This window comes from Bos grunniens, chromosome 29 (genome assembly GCF_055505025.1).
Source record: "Bos grunniens cultivar Pamir isolate PY7600 chromosome 29, Bosgru_T2T1.0, whole genome shotgun sequence".
In the NCBI taxonomy this organism is placed as follows: Eukaryota; Metazoa; Chordata; class Mammalia; order Artiodactyla; family Bovidae; genus Bos; species Bos grunniens.
Genome location: NC_141193.1, coordinates 46423817 through 46450713, shown reverse-complemented (window position 1 = coordinate 46450713; position 26897 = coordinate 46423817). Strand labels below are relative to the sequence as shown.

Genomic DNA, 26897 nt, shown 5'->3' with positions numbered 1-26897 from the left:
TTCTTTGGAAGGAATGACGTTAAAGCTGAAACTCCAGTACTTTGGCCACCTCATGCGAAGAGTTGACTCATGCTGGGAGGGATTGGGGGCAGGAGGAGAGGGGGACGACAGAGGATGAGATGGCTGGATGGCATCACTGACTCGATGGACGTGAGTCTGAGTGAACTCCAGGAGTTGGTGATGTACAGGGAGGCCTGGCGTGTTGCGATTCATGGGGTTGCAAAGAGTCGGACATGACTTAGTGACTGATCTGATCTGATCTGGTGTAGAATTCTCCTAGATTAAAAAAAAAGAAACACTAAAAACCAAAAAACAAAGACTTTCTGGACAGTTCTGTCTGGAAAAAATATCAGATTCAGGTACTACCAGCATATCTGCTGAAGAAATTATATCTAACCCCAGTAGACAATTCCTCAAAACTCTGAGATTATAAAGGGGAAGGGGGATCATGGTTATTTCTCTCTGGTTGCTTTTCAGGCCACAAGGAAGTTCATGACCTGTGCATTGCTGCAAGTCCTTAGTAATATGAGTTACCTCCACTGCGTCTTTGGTTTGGGGGAGAAAGTGACTATTCTTAGACTGAAATATCTGGTGATAACATTGTCAGGATTATTATGAGATGGTAGTTGAGAAAATTTACACTGAAAAGAAAAACTTAAATGCACCTCCTTAGAAGAGATTCCCTACTAGTGATTTTCTGCCTTTCACTCCCTGTCACGTAGGAGGTCTGGTTTTCCCTTCTCTTCCAGTTGTCCTCCAGGTTTGGCTCTACATAGTTTTTTTTCAGTCACCAACTTGTATTATTTTCTTGTTCATAAAAATTGCTTTGCATACTTAGTTATTTGTATATCAACTGTAGTGTTCATTGTAACAAAATTACTTACTGAGAAATGTTTAGGGGAAATTTTTTAAAATGTGAAGTACCTTATCCGTGTTACTGTTTGCTGTGCTTAGTTGATCAGTTGTGTCCCACTCTTTGAGACCCCATGGGACTGTAGCCTGGCAGGCTCCTGTGTCCATGTGGATTCTGCCAGCAAGAATAGTGGAGTGGGTTGCCATGCCCTCCTCCAGGGGATCTTCCCAACCCAGGGATCGAACCCAGGTCTCCAGAATTGCAGGCAGATTCTTTACCATTTGAGGTACCAGGGAAGCGCATCAGAGTGACTGAACAGAACAGAACTGAACTGAACACAATGGTTATCATCGCAGCACTGTTTATAATAGCCAGGACATGGAAGCAACCTAGATGTCCATCAGCAGATGAATGGATAAGAAAGCTGTGGTACATATACACAATGGAGTATTACTCAGCCATTAAAAAGAATACATTTGAACCAGTACTAATGAGGTGGATGAAACTGGAGCTTATTATACAGAGTGAAGTAAGCCAGAAAGAAAAACACCAATACAGTATACTAATGCATATATATGGAATTTAGAAAGATGGTAACAATAACCCTGTGTACGAGACAGCAAAAGAGACACTGATGTATAGAACAGTCTTATGGACTCTGTGGGAGAGGGAGAGGGGGGGAAGATTTGGGAGAATGGCATTGAAACATGTATAATATCATGTATGAAACGAGTTGCCAGTCCAGGTTCGATGCACAATACTGGATGCTTGGGGCTAGTGCACTGGGACGACCCAGAGGGATGGTATGGGGAGGGAGGAGGGAGGAGGGTTCAGGATGGGGAACACATGTATACCTGTGGCGGATTCATATTGATATTTGGCAAAACTAATACAACTTGTAAAGTTAAAAAAAAAAAAAAGATTGCCAATGCAAAACCATGTTCAGAGGATGGGGATGTGTGGTTTCACCAATGGGCTACATTGTCTTGGAAATGGTTGAGTCTGTCCCTCAGTCCAGTGATGGCTCCTGGATTGAATTCTGGGTTCACAGACTGGTACATGGAGAGCAGCGCTGACTCATTCCTGCAGAGATTCCTCAGGATGGGGAACAGATGTGCACCCATGGCTGATTCATGTCAATGTAAGGCTCTTAAAAACCCCTACAATATTGTAAAGTAATTAGCCTCCAGTTAAAATAAATAAATTTATATTAAAAAAATAAAGAAATTAAAAAATTTAAAAAGAGCTTCTCTTTATGTTTCATCATAGTGTTTATGAATGTCATACATATTCACCTGAAAATGTTTCATCAAACCTTTTTCTCATGCACAAACACCAGATAAATTTGCATCATTCTTAGAGTATCTTTCTAATTTTTCTTTTGTCTGCTTCCACTGGCCTGACTTTCAGAGGTTCTTGCCTTTCTCACCTGTTACTGAAACAGAGCAGGACCCTACGCTCCTTTCTCCTGCCTCCAATGTCCTTAGCCTGCCTTTTATCTCTCAGTTCAGTTCAGTTCAGTCGCTCAATCGTGTTCAACTCTTTGCGACCCCATGAATCACAGCATGCCAGGCTTCCCTGTCCATCACCAACTCCCAGAGTTCACTCAGACTCACGTCCATTGAGTTGGTGATGCCATCCAGCCATCTCATCCTCTGTCATCCCCTTCTCCTCCTGCCCTCAATACCTCCCAGCATCAAAGTCTTTTCCAATGAGTCAGCTCTTCGCATGATGTGGCAAAAGTACTGGAGTTTCAGCTTTAGCATCATTCCTTCCAAAGAAATCCCAGGGCTGATCTCCTTCAGAATGGACTGGTTGGATCTCCTTGCAGTCCAAGGGACTCTCAAAACCACAGTTCAAAAGCATCAATTCTTCAGTGCTCAGCTTTCTTCACAGTCCAACTCTCACATCCATACATGACCACTGGAAAAACCATAGCCTTGACTAGACAGACCTTTGTTGGCAAAGTAATGTCTCTGCTTTTCAATATGCTATCTAGGTTGGTCATAACTTTCTTTCCAAGGAGTAAGCGTCTTTTAATTTCATGGCTGCAGTCACCATCTGCAGTGATTTTGGAGCCCCCCAAAAATAAAGTCTGACACTGTTTCCCTATCTATTTGCCATGAAGTGATGGGACCAAATGCCATGATCTTTGTTTTCTGAACGTTGATCTTTAAGCCAACTTTTTCCCTCTCCTCTTTCACTTTCATCAAGAGGCTTTTTAGTTCCTCTTCACTTTCTGCCATAAAGGTGGTGTCATCTGCATATCTGAGGTTATTGATATTTCTCCTGGAAATCTTGATTCCAGCTTGTGTTTCTTCCAGTCCAGCATTTCTCATGATGTACTCTGCATATAAGTTAAATAAACAGGGTGACAATATACAGCCTTGACATACTCCTTTTCCTATTTGGAATCAGTCTGTTTTTCCATGTCCAGTTCTAACTGTTGCTTCCTGACCTGCATACAAATTTCTCAAGAGGCAGGTCAGGTGGTCTGGCATTCCCATCTCCGTCAGAATTTCCCACGTTTATTGTGATCCTCACAGTCAAAGGCTTTGGCATAGTCAATAAAACAGAAATGGATGTTTTTCTGGAACTCTCTTGCTTTTTCGATGATCCAGCAGATGTTGGCAATTTGATGGTTCCTCTGCCTATTCTAAAACCAGCTTGAACATCCTCTTGTCTCTAGAAAAATTTTTAATCAAAATATGAATTTAATCAAAGAAGTGAGAAAATCCAGAAACAAAGGAAAAACAATGAAACAAGATGAAATAATAATAGTTTAGTGATTAAGCAAAGTGAAGGACCTTTAGTTCCTCTTCAGGGACTATAAATAATATTCTGAGCCATATGCTTTGAGCGGTTTTGTAGAAACTAAAATTCCCACTTGATGGAAGAAGTTAACTGCCTGATTACCATACTGTCCATGACATGTTGTTGTTGTTCATTCACTAAGTTGTGTCCAATTCTTGGCAACCCCATGGACTGTAGCACACCAGGCTCCTCTGTCCTCTACTATCTCCCAGAGTTTGCTCAAATTCATGTCCATTGAGTAGGTGATGCTATCTAACCATCTCATCCTCTGCTGCTTCTTTCCCCTTTTGCTTTCAATCTTTCCCAGTATCAGGGTCTTTTCCAAAGAGTTGGCTTTTTGCATTAGATGGCCGAAGTATTGGAGCTTCAACTTCAGCATCAGTTCAGTTCAGTCGCTCATTCATGTCCAACTCTTTTCGACCCCATGGACTGCAGCACACCAGGCCTGCCTGTCCATCACCAATTACCGAAGTTTACTTAAACTCATGTCCATTGAGTCGGTGATGTCATCCATCCATTTCATCCTCTGTCATCCCCTTCTCCTCCCACCTTCAATCTTTCCCAGCATCAGGGTCTTTTCAAATGACTCAGTTCTTCGCATCACGTGGCCAAAGTATTGGAGTTTCAACTTCAACATCAGTCCATCCAATAAATATTCAGGACTGATTTCCTTTAGGATGGACTGGTTGGATCTCCTTGCTGTCCAAGGGACTCTCAAGAATCTTCTCCAGCACCACAATTTGAAATCATCAACTTTTCAGCACTCAGCCTGCTTTATGGTCCAACTCTCACATTTGTGGGGCTTCCCAGGTAGCACTAGTGGGAAACAACCTGCCTGTCAATGCAGGAAGTGTAAGGGATGCAAGTTCAATCCTTGGGTTGGGAAGATCCCCTGAAGGAGGAAATGACCTACTCCAGTATTCTTACCTGGAGAATCCCATGGACAGAGGAGCCTGGCGGGCTGCATAGTCCATAGGGTCACAAAGAGTCAGATACAACTGAAGCAAGTTAGCATGCTCGCCTTCTTATGTTTGTACATAACTACTGGGAAAACCATCACTTTGACTACATGGGCCTTAGTTGGCAAAGTGATGTCTCTGCTTTTTAATACTCTATCTAGGTTTGTCATAGCTGTTCTTCCTAGGAGCAAGCATCTTTTAATTTCATAGCTGCAGTCACTGTCCACAGTGATGTCAGAGCCCAAGAAAATAAAATCTGTCACTGCTTCCACTTTTCCCCCTTCTATTTGCCCTGAAGTGATGGGACCAGATGCCATGACCTTTCTCTTTTGAATGTTGAGTTTTAAGCCAGCTTTTTCACTCTCCTTTTTCATCTTCTTAGAACTCTTAAGAGGCTCTTAGTTCCTCTTCACTCTCTGCCATTAGAGTGACCTGTGTGCTGTTTCTCCATGGAGTCCCCTCCTTTCTTCTATATACCCCTGGAACTCCCCATGTAAAAGTTCTTGCTTACAGACTGTCAATGGGGAATGGGCCTTTGGACATACAGGATTACTCCGGCAGTTGCTGGTCTCCAAAGTAAAGCAATCTTTCCTTTCAACAGCCTTGCCTCTGGAGTATTGCCTTTCAAGTGGTGAGCAGCCAGACCTGCCTTTCATTTAATACTACCTGGGGAAAATTAGCCTGTGCACTAGAGTAAATTTATCCATTTGAATAATTTTATTAATTTATTTATTTTTGGCTGAACTGGATCTTTGTTGCTGAGCGGGCTTTTCTCTAGATACATCAAGCAGGGCAACTCTAGTTTCTGTGCTTGAGCTTCTCATTGCCCTGGCTTCTCTGGCTGTGGAGCCCAGGCTCTAGGATGCTCTGGCTTCAGTAGCTATGATGTGTGGGCTCCGTAGTTGCAGCTCCCAGGCTCCAGACCACAGACTCAATAGCTATGATGCTCAGGTTTAGCTCCTCCAGGGCATGTGAGATCTTCCTGAATCAGGGATCAAACACGTCTCTCCTGCATTGGCAGGTAGATTATTTTTACCACTGAGCCCCACCAGGGAAGCCCTGAATTGGAATCTTAAAAACATAAGTAGCAATTTATTACCCATTGACTCCTTCAAGACAGACTTCTGCAACACAGGAGGAGAGGAAAAAGCCCAGACTAATTTCTGGTAAAGAGACACGGGAAATCAAATTCACTACAATGAACATTGCAGTATGTGTTATCTTTTTCCAGCTGGTCTTTTTGTTTTCTTCAAAAAGTAGAAGTGGATTTGCTGGATCATGTGGTGTTTATGAATTATATAAATCATATTGTAGTAATGTACTATTATATTGAAACTTTCAAGATTTTATCAACTTAAAAAAAATTTTAAATATGATTTTCTTTTTCTTCTGTATTCTTTATTTTACACTGCAAAAAACTTTACAGTCTATTCTGGTAAGTGAACTTTCAAGATTCCTGTGTCTTGAGGTCTCTCCATTAAAATATCTGAAATTTCCAAGGTACCCAGTCTTATTTTCTCTGTCAGTGTTATTCTGTTAATATGTGTATATATATATATATATATATATATATATATATATATATATATATATAAATATTTAATTATCTGTGATAGAGAATTTCTTTATCTTATGAATTTTAAAGGTAACATATTTCACTTTTTTCCATCTGTTATTGGCTACATGTAATAAGAAACAGAAGATATTAAGAAGAAGTGGCAAGAATACACAGGAGAACTGTATCCAAAAAAAAAAAAAGATCTTCATGTCCCAGACAATCACTATGGTGTGATCACTCACACTCAGCTAGAGCCAGACATCCTGGAATGTGAAGTCAAGTGGGCCTTAGGAAGCATCACTATGAACAAAGCTAGTGGAGGTGATGGAATTCCAGTTGAGCTATTTCAAATCCTAAAAGATGATGCTGTGAAAGTGCTGCACTCAATATGTCAGCAAATTTGGAAAACTCAGCAGTGGCCACAGGACTGGAAAAGATCAGTTTTCATTCTAATCCCAAAGAAAGCCAATGCCAAAGAATGCTCAAACTACCGCACAACTGCACTTATCTCACATGCTAGTAAAGTAATGCTCAAAAATGAATCACCAGTTCAGGTTCGATGCATGATACTGGATGCTTGGGGCTGGTGCACTGGGATGACCCCGAGGGATGGTATGTGGATGGAGGAGGGAGGGGGGTTCAGGATGGGGAACATGTGTACACCCGTGGCGGATTCATGTTGATATGTGGCAAAACCAATACAATATTGTAAAGTAATTAACCTCCAATTAAAATAAATAAATTTATATTAAAAAAAATTCTCCAAGCCAGGCTTCAGCAATACGTGAACCGTGAACTTCTGAATGTTCAAGCTGGTTTTAGATAAAGCAGAGATCAAATTGCCAACATCCACTGGATCATCGAAAAAGCAAGAGAGTTCCAGAAAAACATCCATTTCTGCTTTATTGACTATGCCAAAGCCTTTGACTTTGTGGATCACAATAAATGGTGGAAAATTCTGAAGGAGATGGGAATACCAGGCCACCTGACCTGCCTCTTGAGAAACCTGTGTGCAGGTCAGGAAGCAACAGTTAGAACTGGACATGGAACAACAGACTGGTTCCAAATAGGAAAAGGAGTACGTCAAGGCTGTATATTGTCACCCTGCTTATTTAACTTCTATGCAGAGTACATCATGAGAAACGCTGGGCTGGAAGAAGCACAAGCTGGAATCAAGATTACCAGGAGAAATATCAATAACCTCAGATGCTGGGAGCCAGCGAGAGGCACTCCACTCGTGGCAAAGGTCATGAAGAAGGAGGCTCGGCATACGCAAAGGCGGGATCGAGCCTCAGGAGTCCCCCTGGATATTATCGAGCATCTACCCCCAAAAAACCAGAGTCTACCTACTTTATTGCTTTGTGCTCTCACCTCTGACTTTACTGGGGGCTGTCCCCCACCACCATCTCGCTCTCTCTGACAAAGAGTTAACTTACAGCTCCAATTCATAAAGTTCCTGGGCATTAGAAGTGCCAAACCCCTCAGATGGCTCTCTAACTCGCCTGACAAGTTTACCCGGACTCCTACAGCTATGTGTACGATTGTTTACAGTCTCCCAGCCTCGAGGGGCACGGGAAGCTTAAGATATTCAAATAGCTTAGAGCCTCTCAGAGAGTTAGAAACTGTCAGAATAAAACTAGTAAAAGATTTCATTGATGAGCCAATGCTTGCTGCCGAGTTTCCACATCCCCTGTACTGTATCCTTGAATGTGTATTAATTAATATAGTTGGTATGTAGAAAAAATAAGTAGTGGCCTTGGTGCTAGCAACTTTAGACCCTTAAGGTAATAAATTCTTTCCTTTGTTGTAAACCCATTACACATTTGCCCTATAGGAATGCAATTTTATCTAACACTTTCGGAAGATGGCGCCAAACCTTAAAATAATTGCTCTTAGAGAAAATAAGTCTTACGATTGACAAACCTTTGTCAAGAGTCATAAAGTTAATAGGCCTTCTGGCCAGAAGATGATGTAAATCACCTAAACCATTTGTATACGATAAATTTGCAGGAAAGAAACCCTAGTTTTTGATAAGGATCAAAGACTGCTGACTTTGCATCCCCTATTATCCTCTATGTGTAACTTAGGGTATAAAAACCCCTGTTGAAAATAAAGCTACGGGCCTTGCTCACCAAAGCTTGGTCTCCCCATGTCATTCTTTTTCTCAATTTCCAGCTGAGTCTCCATCTGGAGCGTGGAGGTCCTCTGTGGCCATTTATTTGCCTGGGCTTCTAAGACCCACTCGAGAAGGTGTCTAAGGTGGGGCACCTTCCACTATTCGAGAGGGCTCCTGTGGCCTCCGTGGTCAGAGCTAACCTGGTGTCACAGGTTATATTGATTTTCCGCGTAAACCAAGCTACTCAGCCTCTTTTCTCCACTGAATTTTCCTACTAAGCTATCCTCATTCTATTACTCTTTATATCTCTAATTACCATTTGAATAGGTCGCCGACGCCGTCTCCCCTTCGAATACCCTGGATCAGCCGGGGCTGGTCCTCGGCACTTTGGTGTTGCATTTCTTAGGGACTGGAATGAAAACTGACCATTTCCAGTCCTGTGGCCACTGCTGAGTTTTCCAAATTTGCTGGGATATTGAGTGCAGCACTTTCACAGCATCATCTTCCAGGATTTGAAATAGCTCAACTGGAATTCCATCACCTCCACTAGCTTTGTTCATAGTGATGCTTCCTAAGGCTCACTTGACTTTAGATTCCATGATGTTTGGCTCTAGATGAGTGATCATACCATGGTGATTATCTGGGTCATGAAGTTATTTTTTGTACAGTTCTTCTGTGTATTCTTGCCACCTTTTCTTAATATCTTCTGCTTCTTTTAGGTCCATACCATTTATGTCCTTTATTGAGCCAATCTTTACATGAAATGTTCCCTTGGTATCTCTAACTTTCTTGAAGAGATCTCTAGTCTTTCCCCTTTTATTGTTTTCCTCTATTTCTTTGCATTCATAACTAAGGAAGGCTTTCTTATCTCTCCTTGCTCTTCTTTGGAACTGTGCATTCAAATGGGTATATCTTTCCTTTTCTCCTTTGGTTTTCTCTTCTCTTCTTTTCACAGCTATTTGTAAGGCCTCCTCAGACAGCCATTTTGCTTTTTTGCATTTCTTTTTCTTGGGGATGTTCTTGATCCCTTTTTCCTGTACAGTGTCACGAACCTCTATGTATAGTTCATCAGGCACTCTGCCTATCAGATCTAGTCCCTTAAATCTATTTCTCACTTAGACTGTATAATTGTAAGGGCTTTGATTTAGGTCATACCTGAATGGTCTAGTGATTTCCCCTACTTTCTTCAAGTTTGAATTTGTCAATAAGAAGTTCATGATCTAAGCCACAGTCAGCTTCTGGTATTGTTTTTGCTGACTGTATAGAGCTTCTCCATCTTTGGCTGCAAAGAATATAATCAATCTGATTTCGGTGTTGACCATCTGGTGATGTCCATGTGTAGAGTCTTCTCTTGTGTTGTTGGAAGAGGGTGTTTGCTAGGAGCAGTGCATTCTCTTGGCAAAATTCTTTTAGCCTTTGCTCTGCTTCATTCTGTATTCCAATGCCAAATTTGCCTGTTACTCCAAGTGTTACTTTCTACTTTTGTGTTCCAGTACCCTATAATGAAAAGGACATCTTTTTTGGGTATTAGTTCTAGAAGTTCTTGTAGGTACATGGAACCGTTCAGCTTCTTCAACAATACTGGTCGGGGCATAGACTTGGATTAATGTGATACTGAATGGTTTGCCTTGGAAATGAACAGTTGTTTTTGAGATTGCATCCAAGTACTGCAGAGTACATTATGAGAAATGTGGGGCTGGAGGAAGCACAAACTGGAATCAAGTTTGCCAGGAGAAATATCAATAACCTCAGATATGCAGATGACACCACCCTTATGGCAGAAAGTGAAGAAGAACTAAAGAGCCTCTTGATGAAAGTGAAAGAGGAGTATGAAAAAGTTGGCTGAAAGCTCAACATTTAGGAAACTAAGATCATGGCATCTGGTCCCATCACTTCATGGGAAATAGGTGGGGAAACAGTGGAAACATTGTCAGACTTTATTTTTCTTGGCTCCAAAATCACTGCAGATGGAGACTGCAGCCATGAAATTAAAAGATGCTTACTTCTTGGAAGGAACGTTATGACCAACCTAGACAGCATATTGAAAAGCATAGACATTACTTTGTGAAGAGAGGTCCGTCTCATCACGACTATGGTTTTTTCTTGGCCATGTATGGATGTGAGAGTTGGACTATAAAGAAAGCTGAGCACAGAAGAATTGATGCTTTTGAACTATGGTGTTGGAGAAGACTCTTGAGAGTCCCTTGGATGGCAAGGAAATCCAACCAGTCCATCCTAAAGGAAATCAGTTCTGAATATTCCTTGGAAGGACTGATGCTGAAGCTGAAACTCCAATACTTTGGCCACCTGATGTGAACAGCTGAATCATTTGAGAGGACCCTGGTGCTGGGAAAGATTGAGGGCAGGAGGAAAAGGGGATGACTGATGTATAGGGAGGCCCGTCATGCTGTGGTTCATGGGGTCACTAAGAGTCAGACACAAGCGAGCAACTTAACTGAACTGAACTGTGTTTCTGACTCTTTTACTGACTATGATGGCTACTTCATTTCTCCTAAGGCATTCTTTCCCACAGTAGTAGATATAATGGTCATCTGAGTTAAATTCACTCATTCCAGTCCATTTTAATTCACTGATTCCTAAAATGTCGACGTTCACTCTTGCCATCTCCTATTTGACCACTTCCAATTTGCTTTGATTCATGGGCCTATCATACCAGGTTCCTATGCAGTATTGCTCTTACAGAATTGAAGCTTGCTTCTATCACCAGTCACATCCACAACTGGGTGTTGTTTTTGCTTTGACTCCATCTCTTCCTTCTTTCTTGAGTTGTTTCTCCACTGGTCTCCAGTAACATATTGGGCACCTACCAACTTGGGGAGTTCATCTTTCAGTGTCCTATCTTTTTGCCTTTTCATACTGTTCATGGGGTTCTCAAGGCAAGAGTACTGAAGTGGTTTGCCTTTCCTTTCTCCAATGGACCACATTCTGTCAGAACTCTTCACCATGACCCATCTGTCTTTGGTGGCCCTACTCAGCATGGCTCACAGTTTCATTGAATTAGACAAGGTTGTGGTCCATGTGATTAGATTGGTTAGTTTTCTGTGTGCCCTCTGATGGAGGATAAGAGGCTTATGGATGCTTCCTGACGGAATAGACTGACTGAGGGGGAAACTGGGTCTTGTCTTAAATCCCTAATTTTAAACCCCTATAAGACCTGCACTCCTGCCAGCCCATCTCTGTTACTTGCCTTCCATCACCGCTCTGCCACTTTGCTTCATCTCCTCTGTCCTCTTGGTTTACTTAGAATGTATGAAAACTGCTCTCACTCTAGGACATTTGCACTTCTTGTTTCCTCTGTCTGGAATGCTTTTCCCCACTCCTTTCAGGTTTCTCTCCAAATGCTTTCTTTTTGGTGGAGAGATCATGACTGACTACTTTTAAAAATAGTAACAATGATGTCACCTCATTCCTCTCTTTGCAAATTACCATGCTTTATTATTCTACTCATGTACAAAAGGCCACAAGCACATGAAAAGATGCTCAGCATCACTGATAATTAGTAAATTATAAATAATTTTCCACTCACCAAAATAACTATAATCAAAGGGACAGATAATAGGTATTGACAAGGATATGGAGAAAATGAAACCCTCATACATTGCTGCTGAGAATGTAAACTGCCTCAGTCACTTTTGAGAACAATTTGACATAATATTGAGAAGTTAAACATAAACATTGTGTAGTTCAGGAATTCTACTCCTAAGAATCTACCAATGATAAATGAAAAAATATATTCACACAAAAACTTGTACATGAATGTTATAGTAGCATTATTCAAAATAGTCCAAAACTTGAAGCATTCCAATATCCAAATGGTGAATGAATTAAAATGTGGTATATCTCTACAATGGTATATTATTTAACAATAAAAAGGAATGAAGTACTGATAAATGGTATAACATGAATGAATCTCAGAAATAGGCTAACAAAGAAGCAAGAGGCTAAAGATTACATGTTGATTCCAGTTGTATGAAATGTATAAAAAAATCAAATGTATAAATACAGGTATCAGGCCAGCTGGAGGTAATTAGGGCTGGTAGTAAATGAGAGAATTGACTGAAAACAGGATGAAGGAAATTTTTGAGGGTTAATGAGAATGTTTTAAAACTGGATTTTTGCAATGCTTATACAATTTAGTGTACTTACTAAAATTTTTTTCCTTTCAATGGATGAATTTTTACAAAATGTGAATCATAACACAATAAAGATAAAATGCTTTCTTATTAGTTCTCACTATAATTTACAGGCAGTGATATGCAGGAGCTATAACATTCTTTCTCTGTATATAGATATATAGAAAAAATGTGGAGTGCTTACATTTTCTTCTGGCATAAAATGTAAATACTACACACCTTTTCTGGGTATTTATTTTTATTTAGTTCTTGTTGCAGTATAGCTGATTTATAATTTGTTAATTTCTGCTGCATAGCAAAGTGAATCACTTATACATAGACAAATACCCACTCATTTTTAGATTCTTTCCTCCTGTAGGTCACTAGAGAGTAGTTCCCAGTGCTATGCAGTACCTCCTTATTAGCTTTCTGTTTTATATACACTGGTGTGTATATTGGAGAAGGCAATGGCAGCCCACTCCAGTGCTCTTGCCTGGAAAATCCCATGGATGGAGGAGCCTGGTAGGCTGCAGTCCATGGGGTCGTTAAGAGTCAGACACGGCTGAGCGACTTCCCTTTCGCTTTTCACTTTCATGCATTGGAGAAGGAAATGGCAACCCACTCCAGTGTTCTTGCCTGGAGGATCCCAGAGATGGCGGAGCCTGGTGGACTGCTGTCTATTGGGTTGCACAGAGTTGGACACGACTGAAGCGACTTAGCAGTAGCAGTGTGTATATGTTAACCACAATCTCCAAAGTTGTCCCCCTTCCCTTTGCTCTTGGTAACCATAGTTGTTTGTTTGTTTTTTTAAATCTGTGACACTATTTCTGTTTTGTAAGTATGTTCATTTGTACCAGTTTTTTTTTTTTTAAGACTTGACATATAAGTGATGACACATACTTATCTTTATCTGACTTACTTCACTCAGTGTGACAATTTCTAGGTCTATCCATGTTGCTGCAAATGACATTTCATTTTTTCATGACTGAGTAAAATTCCATTGTGCATATGTAGTCACATCTTTATCCATTCCTCTGTTGATGGATATTTAGGTTGCCTCTGTGTTTTGACTATTGTGAATAGTGCTAGTATGAAAACTGGGGTGGGTGTATCTTTTTGGATTATGTTTTTCTCCAGATAGGTGCCCAAGGAATGGGAGTGCAGCATCAAATGGTGGCTCTATTTTCAGTTTTGTTAAGGAACCTACATTATGTTCTCCAAAGTGGTTGTACAGATTTGCATTCCCACCAATGGTGCAGGAGTGTTAATTTTATGCAAAAATGCTCCACAAAATATCAGCAAACCAAATCCAACAATACATTAAAAGGATTATACTTCATGATCAACTGGGATTTATCCCATGTATGCAAGAAGTTTTCAGGATCCACAAATCAGTGTGATACACCACATTAACAAACTGATGAATAAAACCAGATGATCATATCAGTAGATACAGAAAAAGCTTTTGATAACATTCAAAAGCCATTTATGATAAAAAAAAAAAAAAACTCTCCAGAAAGTGGGCATAGAGGCAACCTACCTCACCATAATGAAGCTATATATGACAAATCAACAGCTGACATCATACTCAATGGTGAAAAACCGAGGGCTTCTCTGGTGACCCAGTGGTTAGAAATCTGCCTTGGTATACAGGGAACAGCAGTTCGATCCCTATTCCAGGAAGATCCCACATGCTTCAAGAGCAACTAAGCTTGTGTGCCACAAGTACTGAGGCCATGCGCTACAACTACTGAAGCCCGTGAACCTAGAGTCCATGGTCCATGACAAGAGAAGCCACTGTCATTGAGACGCCTGCACAGAGCAAAGAGAGAGTAGCCCCTGCTCACCACAACCAGAGAATGAAGCCTGTGTATAGCAACAAAGACCCACCACAGCCAATAAGTGAATAAGTCTTTAAAATAAAAAGCTGAAAGCATTGCCTCCAAAATCAGCAATAAGGCAAGGAGACCCAGTGCAAACCTTATTAAAGACCAAGTCAGAGCAGGGTCTCCTTGCTCTCATCTTCCCTACTACCCTTTTGTTAAGAGCCGTACTGGCAAGAATTTATCAGAAATTTAACAAGTAGATTACAAAGTTATATTTTATCACTGTCACTCTCAGACTAACCCATATGTATGCATTTGTGTCACTCCAGAGACAATAGGCCTTGAGAGAGCTTAGTGGGCTTCACAGGGGGCACAGTGGTGAAGAATCTGCCTGTAATGCAGGAGCTGCCAGAGACACAGGTTCGATCCCTGGGTTGGGAAAATACCCTGGAGGAGGACATGGCAACCCATTCCCGTATTGTTGCCTGGAGAATCCTATGGGCAGAGGAGCCTGGCAGGCTACCATCCATGGAGTCACAAAGAGTTGGACATGACTAAAGCACTTAGCAGCAGCAGCAGGAGCTATAGGAAATTCACCTGACTACATTCTCTTCCACATTCAAAATGGAAAGCATCCTAAAGCTTATCACAGGGTCCTCCCCATTCCCCTGCAATGTAATTTCATCCTTGTTAGCAAGAAATAGTATTGAAGGGAATTGAAACTGACAAGCCTCCTTGATTTAGGAAACTAGATTAAGCATTCATTGATTAGCAAATGAAACTCCATGCAGCACTTCAAAGTAAACCATTCACTAATCTTACAACTAATGAATGTAGTCCAGACATGAAAGTCCCCCAATACATACAATGTAACATGTGAGGCAATCAAAGCATGAGCTATTTTATGAGCAACAACACAGAAAATTTTTTCCTACGTTATAAATCAGGTTTGGTCAGTTTCCATGTTTCCACTGAGGTGAGGGACAGAGAGAAGGATAGAGGCCCACTCAACAGAGATTAGGCCTTCGTGCAGAGACCATAAAAGGAGTGCATGACTAATTGAGGTTTCCTTAAGTCTTCTATATTTACATATATTTGAAGTAAATTACAAATACATGTAATGTTTCAAAAAGATTTGAATTTTGTTTTCACAGTGACTGAATTGACTCCTGGGTGTATTTTAGTCACTGGAAGAAGGTAGGTAATTTTTTTAAAGAGCAGTTCAAACTTTGATAATGTATCTGATTTTTTAAAACTTGCTCTGGGACTTCCCTGGTGGTCCTGTGGCTAAGACTCCAGCTCCCAGTGCAGGGGGCCCAGGTTCCATCCCTGGTCAGGGAATAGATCCCATATGTGGTAACAGAAGATTGCTCAGCCACAGTGAAGATCAAATATCCCATGTGCCGCAGCTAAGACCTGGCACAGCCAAATAAACATATTAAAAAATAGCTCTAATTTCAGATGGCTGGTTTCTTTTCTTAAGTAGGGAAAATACTATTGGGTATTGACACCCACCCCCCAACCCCAGTCAGGCTGCACTCTGCAGGCCTGTACTTGCCCAGATTCAAGACTGAGGAAACAGCCGGCCGTCATTGACATAAGCAAGGTGTTGGAGCAACATCCACAGCATGCCCTGGGCAGCCAGCAAGAGGTGGCAGCAGTCTTCATTCTGGGGGAGAGGGAGATGGCGGTGGCCAGTTATAGGGGAAATTGACATCAGGTTAGCTCATCAGTTACCAGGGAAACCAAGAGAGGGCCAAGCCCACCACCGCCTCTTTGATAAGCCCTCCAGGTGGAAATGTTCTGATCTAAAGGTTAGAATGGGCTTCCCTGGTGGCTCGCAGTAAAGAATCAGCCTGCAATGCAGGAGACCACCTGCAATGCAGGAGATGGGGGTTTGATCCCTGGGCCAGGTAGATCCCTGGAGACAAAAATGGCAACAAACTCCAATATTCTTGCCTGGGAAATTCCATGGACAGAGGAGCCTTGTGAGCTACACTCCATGGGGTCGCAAGAGTCGGACTCGACTTAGTGACTGAATCACCACCAAAGGTTAGAATAATCATTAGCTGGGGCCTGGGGCAAGTACATAGAAGGTCAGTCCTGTAAGTAAGGTGCAGCTGAAGCAGGCACTGGACTGGCAGAGGATGGACAAAGCACCAGAGAACAGCCATCACGAGTGGCCTGACCGTACACCCACCTTGGCAAGATTATAATCCTCAAGAACTTTGAATTATCACTATATTTGTGTGGATCACACTAAAACATATATTGATATAAAAGTTGGTATTAAGATTCTAAAATATAAACATGTGTAAAAGATAGTGGGAATGAGTTACATAGGAAGTAGTGACTTTTAATATAAAGTTTATTCACTTATATATTCCTTTACTTAGAAAATTTAAACATTTATTTGATAAACGCCAGAATCCCACCAGGTGTTGGAGATACAATGATTAAGCAAAACAGTCATCTCCTGCTCTCATGGAGCTTAAAATATCAGATTAATAACTTAGCAATTATAAGATAATTTATTTCATATTATCTGAGCTAGACAAACGTACTTTCTACTGTCAGTTCATTAAAATAATGTTTGATTACTATTTTTGTGGACGTCATTTTTATTACTTATATGGGGATGAGGAAAAAGGAACATTTATGGTAGACTGCATTTTCTGAAAATATTCACAGCAATATTTTTGGTATTTAAATCTCTTTAAATCTTTGTCACACCAACAATCATGACAAGGAGTGCATTTTCTCCCTTTCAACTCGGAAGGGGTTGTATATGCTTTGAGCTATAGAGTACAGCAGATATGATACTATGAAGCCTCCAAGGTTAGATCTAAAAATTACACAGTTTTTGCTTTCCTCTCTCTTGGGATACTCACCGCTGGAACACAACCACCATGCTGTAAAGAAGCCCAAGTTAAACAAAGGGTTGTGTGTCCGTATTTCTGTTGATAGCCCTGGTTAAAGTCTTAGTGGCTAGTGAGAGCAACTGAGAGATGTGTGAGTGAGCAAGCTTTCAGATACCTATATACCTCAGCCTTAAAGCTGCCTCAGCTGAGTGGAGCCAAGACCAGCTATTACTTCCCATGCCTTGCCCACATGGCGCATTTGTGAGCAAAATAAACGCTTTTGATGTTTTGTCTTTGAGATTTTTTAAATGAAGAAATAATTTTTAAAAAAGTCTCTATATCTAAACTTTTAAATTGATGCTTTTGAACTGTGGTGTTGGAGAAGACTCTTGAGAGTCCCTTGGACAGGAGATCAAACCAGTCAGTCCTAAAAGGAAGAAATCAACTCTGAGTATTCACTGGAAGGACTGGTGCTGAAGCTCCAATAATTTAGCCACCTGATATGAAGAGCCAACTCATTGGCAAAGACCCTGATGCTGGGAAAGACTGAGGGCAGGAGGAGAAGAGTTTGACAGAGGATGAGACGGTCGAATAGCATCACTAATTCAATGAACATGAACATGGGCAAACTCCGGGAAATGGTGAGAGACAGGAAAGCCTGGCGTGCTGCAGTTCACGGGGTCGCAAAGAGTCGGATATGACTGAGAGACTAACACTTTCTCTTTTCATTGGGGTGAAAAGCTATTGCCATGAGAGTTCAGGAAATTTGAGAATGTTTCTTAAAAACCCAGTTTATAGTTTGGTGTGAAAACCTATTATCGATGATATAGAGGCAGGAAACCAGGAGAGGGCGCCCTCACGTCCTCCAAAGAGAGCAGAACCTAACAGGAAGAAAAGCTTCTCCCCTGGCAACAGTGAAGCCAATGAAGCGCTACAGAATCTTTGTTTACTATAACATTCCCATTTCTTTTTCCCCTCTAGGGAAGATATCTTCAGTTCAGTTCAGTTCAACCACTCAGTCGCGTCCGACTCTTTGTGACCCCGTGAATCATAGCACGCCAGGCCTCCCTGTCCATCACCAACTCCCGGAGTTCACTCAAACTCACGTCCATCGAGTCAGTGATGCCATCCAGCCATATCATCCTCTGTCGTCCTCTTCTCCTGCTGCTCCCAATCCCTCCCAGCATCAGAGTCTTTTCCAATGAGTCAACTCTTCGCATGAGGTGGCCAAAGTATTGCAGTTTCAGCTTCAGCATCAGTCCTTCCAATGAATATTCAGGACTGATTTCCTTTAGGATAGACTGGTTGGATCTCCTTGCAGCCCAAGGGACTCTCAAGAGTCTTCTCCAACACCCCAGTTCAAAAGCACCAATTCTTCGGCCCTCAGCTTTCTTCACGGTCCAACTCTCACATCCATATATGACCACTGGAAAAACCATAGCCTTGACTAGACGGACCTTTGTTGGCAAGGTAATATCTCTGCTTTTAAATATACTATCTAGGTTGGTCATAACTTTCCTTCAAAGGAGTAAGCATCTTTTAATTTCATTGCTGCAATCATCATCTGCAATGATTTTGGAGCCCCCCAAAATAAAGTCTGACACTGTTTCCAGTGTTTTCCCATCTATTTCCCATGAAGTGATGGGACCAGATGCCATGATCTTAGTTTCCTGAATGTTGAGCTTTAAGCCAAACTTTTCACTCTCCTCTTTCACTTTCATCAAGAGGCTTTTTAATTCCTCTCCACTTTCTGCCATAAGGGTGGTATCATCTGCATATCTGAGGTTATTGATATTTCTCCCGGCAATCTTGATTCCAGCTTGTGCTTCTTCCAGGCCAGCGTTTCTCATGATGTACTTTGCATATAAGTTAAATAAACAGGGTGACAATATACAGCCTTGATGTACTATTTGGAATGAGTCTGTTGTTCCATGTCCGGTTCTAACTGTTGCTTCCTGACCTATATATAGGTTTCTTAAGAGGCAGGTCAGGTGGTCTGGTATTCCCATCTCTTTCAGAATTTTCCACAGTTTATTGTGATCCACACCAGTCAAAGGCTTTGGCATAGTCAATAAAGCAGAAATAGATGTTTTTCTGGAACTCTCTATTACTTATTTCTTTCAGCTAAGGACGACCTCAGATACGGGTTTCATAAGCAACAGTCAGGTTTCTGATTTATTCCTCAACAATTTGTGTCTAGTTTACAAGAAAACCTGACAGAGAAATTGAAAGACTCATCTGAGTAGGCGGGAAACTTTAGGAGCATTCAAGGCTGCTACCTCTACCTCAAGACACCTCTACCTTCAACATCAAGAAACACCAACCCTGCCTAGAAGTCATCTATATAAGAAGAAAGCTTTGGAAGGTGATCTTGAGGAATATCCTTTTCCACACATAAGAATTATGACTTTGGGTAGATTCAGTGTGCAATCTTTCTTCTCCAGCAATCTGAACACATGCCTGGAGCTCAGTGCAGGAATGTTTGCATAGAGATGAAGATCTTGGTTCCTCTTATAGATCTTCTACAATGTAAAGCTGCATCTTTTTTTAATTGGAGGCTAATTACTTTACAATATTGTGCTGGTTTTTGCCATAAAAAACCATGGTGTACATGGGTGTACATGTGTTACCCATCCTGAATCAGCCATGGGTGTACATGTGTTACCCATCCTGATCCTCCTTTCCACCTCCCTCCCCATCCCATCCCTCAGGGTCATCTCAATGCACCAGCCCTGAGCACCCTGTCTCACGCACTGAACCTGGACTGGCGATCTATTTCAAATATGATAACATATATATTTCAATGCTATACTTTCAAATCAGCCCATCCTCGCCTTCTCCCACAGAGTCCAAAAGTCTGTTCTCTCCATCTGTGTCTCTTTTCTTATCTTGCATATAGGGTCATCATTATCATCTTTCTAAATTCCATATATATGTGTTAATATACTGTATTGGTGATTTTCTTTCTAACTTATTTCACTCTGTATAATAGGCTCCAGTTTTATCCATCTCATTAGAACTGATTCAAATGCATTCTTTTTAATAGTTGAGTAATATTCCATTGCATACATGTAACACAGCTTTCTTATCCATTCATCTGCTGATGGACATCCAGGTTGCTTCCGTGTCCTGGCTGTTGTAAACAATGCTGTGATGAACATTGGGGTACACGCATCTCTTTCAATTCTGGTTTCCTCAGTGTGTATGCCCAGCAGTGGGATTGCTGGGTTGTATGGTAGTTCTATTTCCAGTTTTTTAAGGAAAAACTGTTCTCCATAGTGGGTGTACTAGTTTGCATTCCCACCAACAGTTTAAGAGGGTTCCTTTTTCTCAACACCCTCTCCAGCATTTATTGTTTGTAGACTTTTTAATAGCAGCCATTCTGACTGGCCTGAGATGGTAGCTCATTGTGGTTTTGATTTGCATTTCTCTGATAATGAGTGATGTTGAGCATCTTTTCATGTGTTTGCTAGCCATCTGTACGTTTTCTTTGGAGAAATGTCTGGAATCAAGATTGCTGGGAGAAATATCAATAACCTCAGATATGCAGATGACACCACCCTTATGGCAGAAAGTGAAGAGGAACTAAAAAACCTCTTGATGAAAGTGAAAGTGGAGACTGAAAAAGTTGGCTTAAAGCTCAACATTCAGAAAACAAAGATCATGGCATCCAGTCCCATCACTTCATGGGAAATAGATGGGGAAACAGTGGAAACAGTGTCAGACTTTATTTTTGGGGGCTCCAAAATCGCTGCAGATGGTGACTTCAGCCATGAAATTAAAAGACGCTTACTCCTTGAAAGGAAAGTTATGACCAACCTAGATAGCATATTCAAAAGCAGAGACATTACTTTGCCAACAAAGGTCCGTCTAGTCAAGACTATGGTTTTTCCTGTGGTCATGTATGGATGTGAGAGTTGGACTGTGAAGAAGGCTGAGTGCTGAAGAATTGATGCTTTTGAACTGGGGTGTTGGAGAAGACTCTTGAGAGTCCCTTGGACTGCAAGGAGATCCAACCAGTCCATTCTGAAGGAGATCAGCCCTGCGATTTCTTTGGAGTGATGCTGAAGCTGAAACTCCAGTACTTTGGCCACCTCATGTGAAGAGCTGACCCATTGGAAAAGACCCTGATGCTGGGAAATATTTAAGGCAGGAGGAGAAGGGGATGACAGAGGATGAGATGGCTGGATGGCATCACTGACTCGATGGACGTGAGTCTGGGTGAACTCCGGGAGTTGGTGATGGACAGGCAGGCCTGGCATGCTGCGATTCATGGGGTCACAAAGAGTCGGACACGACTGAGCGACTGAACTGAACTGAACTGAGCCTGAACACCTTCTTAGAAGCCTCCAAATTATTCACCGATGATTTCTATTAATTTTTTGGACCTTTCAAAATATAATGGGTAGAGAATATACCCAGATAAATATCCCCATGATAGCAAAATGTGATCTACATGTTTCATCGTATTAAATACAAAGGACACAAAGAAAGCTTTCTAATATAAATAAAAAACAATATTTTAAGTGATTCCTGAAGTAAACTATCAAGAGAATGCCATTAAATCTGACTTTACATGGTTCATTATATAGCTCTTTTTTTTAAAATTTTCTATATGACTTGATGTGTTTCTGTATGCCATAGAGATAGTAATAACTTTTATTCTTCAGAGAAGAGTCACCCTGAACTCCCTTTGCTGTCTTTGTTTTATGCTTCCTTGAAGGAGAGAAAATGGAAAAATTTACTGAGTAGAGAGCTTATGCCTCTCAGAGACATGGAAATCTCACTGGTTAACTGCAATTTTGCTCTTTCTGCAATGGACAACGTTCTGACTCAGACAATGACCACTCACTATATGAGCCTTGATGATGGACACATGATGTTTGAAGATGACCACCACGGTGTGTCCAGACAGCCCTGGGGTGGGACATGGGTTGTGTCCTGGGGATTTCAGGCCTTCACTTCTGGGAGGCATTACCAGGAGCTGGATGTGGCACAGTCCTCCAGCTGGATTCTGGGGGTCTGTAAGGACATCTTGTCTAGTGATACCACTATCAGTATTGATTCTGATGAAACATTTCCTCTATGTTCTGAAAAGGTGAACAATCATTATAGTCTCTTCACCAACTCTCCACCCTTAGTTCAGTATGTCAAAAAATTCCATTATTTTGAGTTTAAAAATAACTACTGCATATTTTTGATAATGTTGATTTTGAGTTTTCCTAAGTAAAGTAATGCTCAAAATTATCCAAGCCAAGCTTCAGCAATACGTGAACTGTGAATTTCCAGATGTTCAAGCTGGTTTTAGAAAAGGCAGAGGACCAGAAATCAAATTGCAAACATCTACTGGATCTTCAAAAAAGCAAGAGAGTTTCAGAAAAAACATCTATTTCTGCTTTATTGACTATGCCAAAGTCTTTGACTGTGTAGATCACAATAAACTGGAAAATTCTGAAGGAGATGGGAATACCAGACCACCTGACCTGCCTCTTGAGAAACTTGTATTCAGGTCAGGAAGCAGCAGTTAGAACTGGACATGGAATAACAGACTGGTTCCAAATAGGAAAAGGAGTATGTTAAGGCTGTATATTATCACCCTGCTTATTTAACTTATATGCAGAGTACATCGTGAGAAATGCTGGGCTGGAGGAAGCACAAGCTGGAATCAAAATTGCCGGGAGAAATATCAATAACCTCAGATATGCAGATGACACCACACTTATGGCAGACAGTGAAGAACTAAAGAGCCTCTTAAGTTGGCTTAAAGTGAAATATTCAGAAAACCAAGATCATGGCATCCAGTCCCATCACTTCATGGCAAATAGATGGGGAAACAGTGGTAACAGTGGCTGACTTTATTTTGGGGGGCTCTAAAATCACTGCAGATGGTTTTTGCAGCCAGAAATAAAAAGACTCTTAGTTCTTGGAAGGAAAGTTATGACCAACCTAGACAGCATATTAAAACGCAGAGACATTACTTTGTCCACAATGTTCTGTCTGGTCAAGGCTATGGTTTTTCCCATAGTCATGTATGGATGTGACAGTTGGACTCCAAAGAAAGCTGAACGCCAAAGAATTGATGCTTTTGAACTGTGGTGTTGTAGGATTCTTGAGAATCCCTTGGGCTGCAAGGAGATCCAACCAGTCTGTCCTAAAGCAGATCAGTCTTGGGTGTTCATTGGAAGGACTGATGTTGACGCTGAAACTCCAATACTTTGGCCACCTGATGCAAAGAGCTGACTCATTTGAAAAGACCGTGATGCTGGGAAAGATTGAGGGCAGGAGGAGAAGGGAACGGCAGAGTATGAGATGGTTGGATGGCATCACCTACTCAATGGACATGGGTTTGGGTAGACTCCGAAAGTTGGTGATGGACAAGGAGGCCTGGCGTGCTGTGGTTCATGGGGTCGCAAAGAGTCGGGCATGACTGAGCGACTGAACTGAACTGAACTGAACTGAAGAAATCAATATAATCTAATGGAAGATGAAGACCCTACATAAAATGATATGGAAGCAGAAAATACGGCTTCACATGATGGTGACCACCAGTATTTATGTTGACAATGAATTATAGTAAGTCTAAAGTGGTATATTCCTTAGCAGTGGAGAGGCCAAAACCACTTTACATTTGAAAGAATAATTCAGATGACAAAAAAACAGAACTCTGTGATATAGTGTTATACTTAGTAAATACTGTAATTGCTGTATAATGCTCATTGTACCTTGGTCATTTGAAAGGAGAAGCAGTATGGTTCACTAGAAAGCATTCCTTCTCAGGCACATAAGAATATATGAAGTGACAGTTTCAAGTTCAATTTATAATATACCAATTCATAAGATCTTAAGAGCCAGACGTGTTTTCTTGTCTTATTACAGAGTTCAGGAAGGACCTTCTCTGTTGATCTCATTTTATCTCCATATCCTTTATTGTACCCTCAGGCCTGCAATTCACTGGAGACCATTCAGTGCCGTATGGAGTGAAAATCCTTTCCCTTCAGCCACTTCTCTTTTCATTTTGACCTTTTTACTCCACTTTTTACACCTGGATTCCTGGATTACATATCTGATCCTAAACTTCTTGATTGAATGATTCACTTTTTTTTAAGTTCCATTTAGGATAAACCCTATAAAACTGGGTGTTACACAGGCTGAAGAGGCAAGGGACATTTCAAAGAGTACAAATAATGCATCTGATAACCAAACATAAATTTCAAATTAGATTTTGCAACAATTTTCATTTTTATTCTTAAGTGTCAGTTAAATTATAGAATTGACATATAAAGGTGTGGTGTGATTATATCATGTATGAAACAAAGGAAAGGAATTTTCTTACCTTGCTTTGTTGAATCATTGCATCATACATACTACAGAACTTCAAGAAATAATTCATCTGCTGAGTCTTGAGTGTGAGGAAGTTGGAGCTTTTGTTAGGATGACTGCATAACTGGCCTCTTGTAAGTGGCCCCAAATCTTTGAAATGGAGTTCCCCAATGGCCAAGATGACACTGAAGTTACTGGAAAATACAGAGAATAATCACCTGTTCAATGCTGGCCACACATCCACTCATCTCAGTCACTGATAGATTGAAATAAAGTAGCTTTTAAGATATTTCCTAGTCCTTCCCCACCCCGTGTTCTGACCCATTGTTCCCAATTGCTTTGTCCTCTCTCCTTGAAATTCTCACTGTTACAAAAAAATTAAAACTATCTTAATGTGGGGGCACACACACACAAAAAATCCCTATTTATTTTTTTCCTTTCTAGATCAATAGGGGGAAATAGCTGGCATCCATTATTCTGGAGATTGAAGCCACTAGTTACTGTCCTATTTCTTAGTTCCTGAACATAGTCTGAAAATTCTAATCCTGGTGTCATATACAATATATCATATGGAATATATAATCTAAGACATGGAATTTTGAAATTAGATGACTGTGTCAGGAATTTTATTGATTGGAAAGTAGTTGTTTGGATAAAGGTGTGGACTGATTAATTCTCTCTCTAGAGTGAGACCAATAACTTGTTATAAATTACTTGATGAAAAAATGCATGGAAGAGTAAAGGCAAATAGTGAGTTTTGTCCAAAATAGCTAAAAATGACAAAGCCTATAAATGAGTTTGATGAATTTGAGTTATATAAAATTTGAGGACATTTCCACATTAGATGTAACTTTTCATAAAGTAGTAAGTATTATCTTTGTAATATACATAGGTGAGAAAACTCATTTCTGTCTTACTATAAACAAGTGCAGTTTCCTCTCTCATGAATTTATGATTTGGGAAACTGATTAGATTCATTATTTGTGTTTATTTTTATCTGTTTAATTTAAAGCTTGTCCTGTATTTGTTGTGTAATCTTTTAAAATATCAAGAGATTCTGTTCTAAACAAAAACAATATGAATAAAAATGTAAACATTTCTAGCAAAAAATGTAAGTGGTGTTACAGAAAAATATTGAATCAAAGATAGCATATAAAGGCTTTAGGGCCCCAGACTGAGCTCCTATAACCGAGGAGTGGGATGGCTGGATCAGATAGCAACTCCACTTTTAGTATTTGGAGGAACCTCCATACTGTTTTCCACAGTGGCTACACTAATTTACATTCCCACCAACAGTGTAAGAGACTTCACTTTTATTCACACACATATTAGCATTTATTAAGTAGATTAACAGTCACTTTTATTTATCACTGGACTGGAGGTGCTGACTCCAAGGGGAAGAAATGTGAGCCTTTAGAACAATACTGCTTTTGGATCTCATAAAAGCTGTGATTGTATAGAAACATCCCAAGTCCAGACTTCTCAAATTCCAGATTTCCAAAAACATCACATGAAGTCTCTCAGACAGCCATTTTCAACATAGGTTTCCTGGCTACTTGGGAGAGCCCTTCTGACCCCATCAACTGATCATTCTCTGCACATAAAAGGGTAATAACTCTACTTAGCAGTGACCTAAAAGTCAAAGGCTTTGGCATAGTCAATAAAGCAGAAATAGATGTTTTTCTGGAACTCTCTTGCTTTTTCCATGATCCAGCGGATGCTGGCAATTTGATCTCTGCTTCCTATGCCTTTTCTAAAACCAGCTTGAGCATCTGGAAGTTCACGATTCACGTATTGCTGACGCCTGGCTTGGAGAATTTTGAGCATTACTTTACTAGCGTGTGAGATGAACGCAATTGTGTGGTAGTTTGAGCATTCTTTGGCATTGCCTTTATTTGAGATTGGAATGAAAACTGACCTTTTCCAGTCCTTTGGCCACTGCCGAGTTTTCCAAATTTGCTGGCATATTGAGTGCATCACTTTCACAGCATCGTCTTTCAGAATTTGAAATATCTCAACTGGAATTCCATCACCTCCACTAGTTTTGTTCATAGTGATGCTTCCAAAGACCCACTTGACTTCACATTCCAGGATGTCTGGCTCTAGCTGAGTGATCACACAATCATGATTATCTGGGTCATGAAGATCTTTTTTGTACAGTTCTGTGTATTCTTGCCACCTCTTCTTAATATCTTCTGCTTCTGTTAGGTCCCTAACATTTCTGTCCTTTATTGAGCGCATCTTTGCATGAAATGTTCCCTTGGTATCTCTATTTTCTTGACAGATCTCTAGTCTTTCCCATTCTGTTGTTTTCCTCTATTTCTTTGCATTGATCACTGAGGAAGTCTTTCTTATCTCTCCTTGCTATTCTTTGGAAGTCTGCATTCAAATGGGTATATCTTTCCTTTTCTCCTTTGCTTTTTGCTTCCCTTCTTCTCACAGCTATTTGTAAGGCCT

The 26897-nt window shown here is 40.7% G+C and overlaps 1 protein-coding gene across 6 annotated transcripts in view; it reads right to left on the bottom strand.

Annotated features, from left to right (window-relative positions):
• The window catches only part of LOC147342613 (tripartite motif-containing protein 64-like), a 39837-nt gene extending 22562 nt beyond the window's left edge, over positions 1 to 17275 (bottom strand). For 4 of the 6 annotated variants that reach the window (XR_015157364.1, XM_086383036.1, XM_086383040.1 and 1 more), the window contains exons 1-2: positions 17151 to 17275; positions 15818 to 15928 (exon numbers count right to left, since the gene is read on the bottom strand). Coding sequence is in view for 3 of the 6 variants with exons in the window: in XM_086383036.1 (XP_086239162.1) it covers positions 15818 to 15928; positions 17151 to 17170 (131 nt within the window). In the remaining 3 variants the exon portion in view is untranslated. Of the gene's footprint in view, positions 1 to 15817; positions 15931 to 17150 lie in introns of those variants that run through there. The other 2 variants (XM_086383037.1, XM_086383041.1) reach the window with 1 other exon arrangement.
• Between the last annotated feature and the right edge of the window lie 9622 nt (positions 17276 to 26897).